This window comes from Salvelinus namaycush, chromosome 31 (genome assembly GCF_016432855.1).
Source record: "Salvelinus namaycush isolate Seneca chromosome 31, SaNama_1.0, whole genome shotgun sequence".
Classification (NCBI taxonomy): domain Eukaryota; kingdom Metazoa; phylum Chordata; class Actinopteri; order Salmoniformes; family Salmonidae; genus Salvelinus; species Salvelinus namaycush.
In genome coordinates this window covers 26,334,720-26,342,743 of record NC_052337.1, presented here as the reverse complement: position 1 = coordinate 26,342,743, position 8,024 = coordinate 26,334,720, and the positions used below count along the sequence as shown (strand labels likewise).

At 41.3% G+C, this 8,024-nt stretch overlaps 1 protein-coding gene across 1 annotated transcript; it reads left to right on the top strand.

Annotated features, from left to right (window-relative positions):
- The first annotated feature begins 5,477 nt into the window (after positions 1-5,477).
- LOC120026070 (surfeit locus protein 2-like) lies at positions 5,478-7,685 on the top strand. The gene is made up of 6 exons (XM_038970859.1): positions 5,478-5,647; positions 5,819-5,970; positions 6,288-6,391; positions 6,664-6,849; positions 7,284-7,402; positions 7,534-7,685. Exons 1-6 carry the CDS (start codon positions 5,570-5,572, stop codon positions 7,648-7,650), a joined length of 756 nt encoding a protein of 251 aa, XP_038826787.1. The 5' UTR covers positions 5,478-5,569; the 3' UTR covers positions 7,651-7,685.
- The last annotated feature ends 339 nt before the right edge of the window (positions 7,686-8,024 follow it).

Here is an 8,024-nt window from a genome sequence, read left to right as displayed (position 1 = left end):
AGAGGCCTGTAATTTTCATCATAGGTACACTTCAACTATGACAGACAAAATGAGAAAAAAAAATCCAGAAAATCACATTGTAGGATTTTTAATGAATTTATTTGCAAATTATGGCGGAAAATAAGTATTTGGTCACCTACAAACAAGCAAGATTTCTGGCTCTCACAGACCTGTAACTTCTTCTTTAAGAGGCTCCTCTGTCCTCCACTCGTTTCCTGTATTAATGGCACCTGTTTGAACTTGTTATCAGTATAAAAGACACCTGTCCACAACCTCAAACAGTCACACTCCAAACTCCACTATGGCCAAGACCAAAGAGCTGTCAAAGGACACCAGAAACAAAATTGTAGACCTGCACCAGGCTGGGAAGACTGAATCTGCAATAGGTAAGCAGCTTGGTTTGAAGAAATCAACTGTGGGAGCAATTATTAGGAAATGGAAGACATACAAGACCACTGATAATCTCCCTCGATCTGGGGCTCCACACAAGATCTCACCCCGTGGGGTCAAAATGATCACAAGAACGGTGAGCAAAAATCCCAGAACCACACGGGGGGACCTAGTGAATGACCTGCAGAGAGCTGGGACCAAAGTAACAAAGCCTACCATCAGTAACACACTACGCCGCCAGGGACTCAAATCCTGCAGTGCCAGACGTGTCCCCCTGCTTAAGCCAGTACATGTCCAGGCCCGTCTGAAGTTTGCTAGAGAGCATTTGGATGATTCAGAAGAAGATTGGGAAAATGTCATATGGTCAAATGAAACCAAAATAGAACTTTTTGGTAAAAACTCAACTTGTCGTGTTTGGAGGACAAAGAATGCTGAGTTGCATCCAAAGAACACCATACCTACTGTGAAGCATGGGGGTGGAAACATCATGCTTTGGGGCTGTTTTTCTGCAAAGTGACCAGGACGACTGATCCGTGTAAAGGAAAGAATGAATGGGGTCATGTATCGTGAGATTTTGAGTGAAAACCTCCTTCCATCAGCAAGGGCATTGAAGATGAAACGTGGCTGGGTCTTTCAGCATGACAATGATCCCAAACACACCGCCCGGGCAACGAAGGAGTGGCTTCGTAAGAAGCATTTCAAGGTCCTGGAGTGGCCTAGCCAGTCTCCAGATCTCAACCCCATAGAAAATCTTTGGAGGGAGTTGAAAGTCCGTGTTGCCCAGCAACAGCCCCAAAACATCACTGCTCTAGAGGAGATCTGCATGGAGGAATGGGCCAAAATACCAGCAACAGTGTGTGAAAACCTTTTGAAGACTTACAGAAAACGTTTGACCTCTGTCATTGCCAACAAAGGGTATATAACAAAGTATTGAGAAACTTTTGTTATTGACCAAATACTTATTTTCCACCATAATTTGCAAATAAATTCATTCAAAATCCTACAATGTGATTTTCTGGATTTTTCTTTCTAATTTTGTCTGTCATAGTTGAAGTGTACCTATGATGAAAATTACAGGCCTCTCTCATCTTTTTAAGTGGGAGAACTTGCACAATTTGTGGCTGACTAAATACTTTTTTGCCCCACTGTATGGTTGTTGACTTCTTCTTCTGAGGTTTAACGGCGGTTGGCATCCAATTTGTTTCATTACCGCCACCTACTAGACTGGTGTACAACTCCATTATACTTTGCTTGAAAAATAAAAATGTACTAAATAAATAACCTACCATCTAACACTACACTCACTAATTTCAAAATTATATAAAATTAAATGAACACCACCCTACTCCACTAATTAAATGTATTTATTCCTACCTCATGCCATCATCCTGAAAGGATGGGACGTCACCACTTAACACACCCTGTAACTCTTCTGATGTCAAATCTCGCACACACAAATACCTCTCTGCAGCTGCCACCACAACCTCAATTTTCCCGAGACATTCCGATCCATCCCTTCAGTACAATGTGACAACTAATGCACTACTCTAACCCTGGAAACCTCAACCTACCTCTCTCGCAAGGGACATTTCTGATCCCCAGCAGTGGCGGTTCTAGACCATTTCAACTGGAGGGGGGGGGGGGGCAAGCTGGGGCCAGTTGTGCTGTTAGAAGGGCCAGTTACATTAGCCGTTATTGTTGTCATATCGTTTTCTTCACTGCATTGCAGGCAGTGTTCCGCGTTGCCACTGTCTAATAACGGATGTAAAAAAAGAACGATAGCAAAAATGAGTTATGTAGGGGGTCCAAAATGGTTGTCACTGGGGCACTGCCCCCCAGAACCGCTAGTGATCCTCAGCTCCATGGGCACACAATTAACATATTCCGCTACTTTCCCCAATACTACACATTCCTTTGTCTCATGCCCTTCTGCACATTTCTCACAACTTGGACCCTCCCTCATACACACTGCTGCCACATACCCATAAGCTTGACACCTGTAACATCGTAATGTATTCGGCACATCGCTCGTACAGGATTACTTATATATCCAAACTTTGTCGGGCAAAGACTCAACTTCAGAAGAACAGACAATGACTTCCGTTTCCCCACCCTGTCTGCGTCGCATCAAACGACGATCATCACATACACCGGGAATCTTTCCCCTCAGCTGGTCAACTTGTATATTTACTGCTACCCCTGTTATCACTCCTTTCATTGGTGCCCTTTTCTTGAGAACGAAACAATTTACTTTTCTTGCTCTCATTCGTTTTACTCCGAGCGCATTCTCCCTCTGCCTCACAGAAACACAAACAGTTATCACTAGACCACTTCTAGTTACCATCACCCAACTCTTTTTTCACCCAGCGTGAAACCACAAATGGATCAGCCAAAAGGCAAGAGTCCACTTTTTCCATAAACTTCACTCCTACTGTCAGACTCTTCTTCATCCTGAGCCTCGGTGCATACCTCGGTATCCAATAACTTCACCGCACCTACCACATAGGCTACTTCACACTTATTCACTTCCATTTCTCCTCCTGTCTTCAGCTCCCTCTGCTTACACTTTCTACCATTCTTATTTAACAAACCATCTCCCTTTTCCCCACAATTTTTATCCGACACAAGCCCTCTCTTTTTCCCTCCATTCCTCCTCCGTTTTCCAAGTATACGTCCCCTTATGATAATACTGCTGCCCCACTCCTGACACCCATCTTGTTCTTGCTTTCTCCAGTGACTCCATTTCCGCCGAGCGCTCTTCTCCCTATTGTTGTTTACGTAGAATTAGCTACACTGAAATGAATAAAGAGAAAAGATGCGTTAGCTGGCACTGCAGCCCATGTAGCTAACGTTAGTAACTTAACAAACACAGATACACGTTTACTTACATTACTATGTTCATCACCAGTGCACTTCACATATAGTAGGGGTTTCTAATATAATATTCTGCTGGAAAACAAAAACCTTAAAAGGACTACATCGTAATGCACAAATTGGACTTAGCTGGACTGCTAGCTAACAACTGCAGCCTGTCACGTAGTGTCAGATGACTGATGATGACAACACTGAGAAACAAGCTCCCCGACATGACCCAATGTTCAAACATTGCTTTACAAATACTTCAAGAGATATATATCTACAATATATTTGGCCTTGCAATTATGAGTTAAAAAACTGACTATCAGACTGGAACGATAGATTCAGGCCGTTTTGTGGTCTGTTTCGTGATGTAGTTTATTTGGTGATTTTATATTATCTTTGGCATATCCCCTCTGATATCATTAATTTCAACGTAAATGTTTAACTTTTCATTATTTAATTTAGTGAATCGTAATGTGCAATTTATATTGGTATTTATACATTACAAACAGTTGTTGTCTTTATTTTGTCTTGAGTACTAGCAAAGACATTATGAAGATAGGCCGAAACGGCTTCTCCCCGAATCATCTAACCAAGCTCATGCGTAGAAACACGTCATGGGGACTAACGGTCGTCTCACGCCAAACTGCGCATGTACAGACCGTCACTCCTTCGATATAAAGTTGTTTTCGACGAAAATTAAAACGTGTCAGTTTGTCACTTTTACGAGGTTGGAGTAATAACATGTTCAATTACTTAAGACATTGGCTCAAATTTAGGTTGTGCCTTTAGATTTCGAGGAAATCAACAACTAAGGAAAAAAAATTAACTTCTCTCATTGACTTATCAAACCCCGGGCTGGTCTGTTTGGCAAGTGTTCCCGGAAATATTGCGACGTTGTGCCTCTGGGTTTAGAAACTCTGTGGTACTAGGTCCCATAAATATCTATTCAATTTCGATTTCAATTTAAGGGGCTTTTTATTGGCATGGGAAAACATATGTTTACATTGCCAAAGAAAGTGAAATAGATAATAAACAAAATTGAAATAAATAATACAAAATGTACAGTAAACATTACACTCACAAAAGTTTCAAAAGAATAAAGACATTTCAAATGACATATTATTTCTATATACAGTGTTGTAATGATGTGCAAATAGTTCAAGTACAAAAGGGAAAATAAATAAACATAAATATAGGTTGTATTTACAATGGTGTTTGTTCTTTACTGGTTGCCCTTTTCTTGTGGCAACAGGTCACAAATATTGCTTTTGTGATTGCACACTGCGGTATTTCATCCAATAGATATGGGAGTTTATCAAAATTTGATTTGTTTTCGAAATCTTTGTGAGTCTGTGTAATCTGAAAGAAATATGTGTCTCTAATATGATTATACATTTGGCAGGAGTTTAGGAAGTGCAGCTCAGTTTCCACCTCATTTTGTGGGCAGTGTGCACATAGCCTGTCTTCTCTTGAGAGCCAGGGTTGCCTTTGGCGGCCTTTCTCAATAGCAAGGCTATGGTCACTGAGTCTGTACATAGTCAAAGATTTCCAGTGGTCAGGTATTCTGCCACTGTGTTCTCTCTGTTTAGGGCAAAATCGCATTCTAGTTTACTCTTGTTTTTTTTGTTAATTATTTCCAATGTTTCAAGTAATTATCTTTTTGTTTTCTCATGATTTGGTTGGGTCTAATTGTGTTGCTGTCCTGGGGCTCTTTGTGGTCTGTTTGTGTTTGTGAACAGAGCCCCAGGACCAGCTTGCTTAGCGGGCTCTTCTCTAGGTGTATTTCTCTGTAGGTGATGGCTTTGTTATGGAAGGTTTGGGAATTGATTCATTTAGGTGTTTGTAGAATTTAACAGCTCTTTTCTGGATTTTGATATCGGCCTAATATCGGCTTAATTCTGCCCTGCGTGCATTATTTGGTGTTTTACGTTGTACAAGGAGGATCTTTTATCAGAATTCTGTATGCATTCTCAATTTGGTGTTTGTCCCATTTTTTGAATTCTTGGTTGGTGAGCGGACCCCAGACCTCACAACCATGAAGGGCAATGGGTTCTATAACTGCAAGTATTTTTAGCCAGATCCTAATTGGTGTGTCGAATTGTATGTTCCTTTTGATGACATAGATTCGTAGAAGGCCATCAAAATATATCCGACTGCTCCATACTGTTATATACAATAGGTGGCGCCACAGTCCTATAAGTCTTGAGAGGAAGAAATACGCCCGCGTACCCACGTGGGGCGGATCACACATGACTGGCACAGCTAGTAGCTAACAAAATAAAATAAGAACCTTGATTAGCTTTCTAGCTAATCGACCATGGAGGACCTACCTGCAGATATCAAAGCTTTCCTTCTGAATCACCCATTTTTTGAACTTACGGACGACGGCAAAAAGGTTAGAATTCCAACCGCACCAAACTTATTTTCACAAAATATCGTATAGACTTAACGTTGGCAAAAAAACGTAGCTAACTTTGGCTAGCTAGCTAATAATGTTATACTGTGTCTGATGTGAACTACATGACATGTATATGACAGCATTTTGTTTCACCTTTTTATTTTTTAGATAAAATGCGTACTCAATGGACATGATTGTCCTTGCAACCTCACAGAGCTCCAGAACTTCACCAAAGGGAAGAAATATCAGAAAATGTGTTCTACTGCAGAGTTCAACTATAGTCAATATGAACCACATGTTGTGCCCAGCTCGAAGCAACCGTAAGTAATTCCCCTAGAGCCATACTCTCAGTAGTTGGCGGTTTCGTGTTTTAGAGGGGAGCAGGGCTTGAGTGCATGCATCTATGACCTCTTGGCAGGTGCTATATGATATTACACCCACATTCAAGGAGGCTAAACATTCCCCCTATTTCTCCCCAAACCCATCCAGAGGTTCTCCAACTGCTGTCACCAATTCAATGTGGTTATAGGACTTCTGTGGTTATCAAGTGCCTGTCTGCCTTTGAAGTTATGTCCCCACTCTCTAACCAGTTCTTGGGGTTAGGGTAACTGACCAATTCTGTATGTCTGACCTACAGCAATCATCTCTTCTGCAAGTTGACGCTCAGACACATCAATCGCCTGCCACACCATGTCTTACAGCATGTCAATGGGAAGCGGTTCCAAAAAGCAAAGAAGGAATGTCAGTACTTCTTGCCACCCAAAATGTCCTTCCTCCTACCTACCCTCAAATGTTGATGCTTCCTTTCCACTCAATGTTTTTAGAGGTTTTCCACTGAGTGCTGTTGTGTGTTGTTTCAGAGGACTTTTGTTCTGCCCTTTCAATTTACCAGTGAAGCATCTTTACAATCCATCAGATGTATGTCTCTAAAATAGAACTACCTGAAACACCACATAGATGGTTGTTTTCACTGTCGTCAGTACAGTTTATGAATTGTCTAATCTCTCCCCTAGATGAAGAGTGTGTGCAACAGGGGGTGGAGTACATGCCAGCCAGCCTCCGACAGAAGAAGCCCAGAGATAGAGAGAAAGATGGGGAGAGGGGGCGCAACTTCCAGCGGGGGAATGGAGCGTGGGCTCCTGACTCCAGCGATGAGGGAGGCAGTGACTCCGAGGACAGCATGAGTGACCTGTACCCATGTTAGTACTTATGTAATTTTTGTGTAAAACAGTCAATGGTGACACTGGCAGTGTCTGAATACACATACTAGCGTACTAAATAGTATACAGAAAATTGATTTCTAGTATTTGAAATTTCAAATAGTACTCCTAATGCGCGATTTGCTTTGACTCCCGCCATTCGTTCATTTTGGTACAGCCTGTCAATTTATCTGATCATCCGCTATTGTCAAACACGTGAGTCGAAAAAGACGAGTGAATTCTACTAGCTCAAATGGCAAAATTAGTATGCATTTTAAGTATGTAGTACTTTAGTATGGGTATTCGGACACGACTAATGTCAGCTGTGGTTGAGCTAGAACATACAGTATGTGGATTCAAGTATATTTTATTTGATACATTTGCTTCCTTTCTGGAAGGTGAAAACTAATGTCTGGCTTTTTCTTTCCCTACAGCCACTTTATTCTCTCTGAAAAAGGAGACAGAGGGTATGGAGGAGGAAAAAGATGCCTTTAAAACAGATGATGAGGAGGAGATGGAGATTGATAAACAGGCGCCACAGAAACGCAAGAAGGTCAGATGGCTTAACCCTCATGAACTTTTTTTTTCACTAGTAGTGTTGATCAGTGTTCCAAGCAAACAGGTCTGCATGTGGTTGTTGAATTACTGTAATTAGTAGCACCGCTCTCTTTGCATCTTCAACAGGTTCAGGCTGGTGGTTTCCAGAAGAAATTCAAGAATCATAACTGTAAAAGAAAAGGTTTTAAAGACCATGTTGAAAATAAAGGTGAATTCTGTGCCCATGTTAAAAATGGAAAATAAAGGTGAATGCTGTACTTCTTTATTCGCACTTTGAATTTGTGTCATGCTCTCATCCTGTCGAGTGTTCCTACGTAGATTCAAACATAAGGCTGCTCTAAGTAGCTAATTATCTGTTTTTCTGTCTAATTTTGAGCAAAAGTTGACCATTAACACTACATCTGTAATGTTCCACACAAAAGCATTTTCTAGTCTTGACATGGATTCTGCTATTGCCCAGCACCAAATGTACATCTTACAGATGCTCTTATCCAGAGTGACTTACATATTCATATTTATTTTTTCCCATACTGGGCCACTGTGGGAATTGAACCCACAACACTGGTGTTGCATGGACCATGATCTACCAACTATGCCACAAGACACAATGTAGTCCA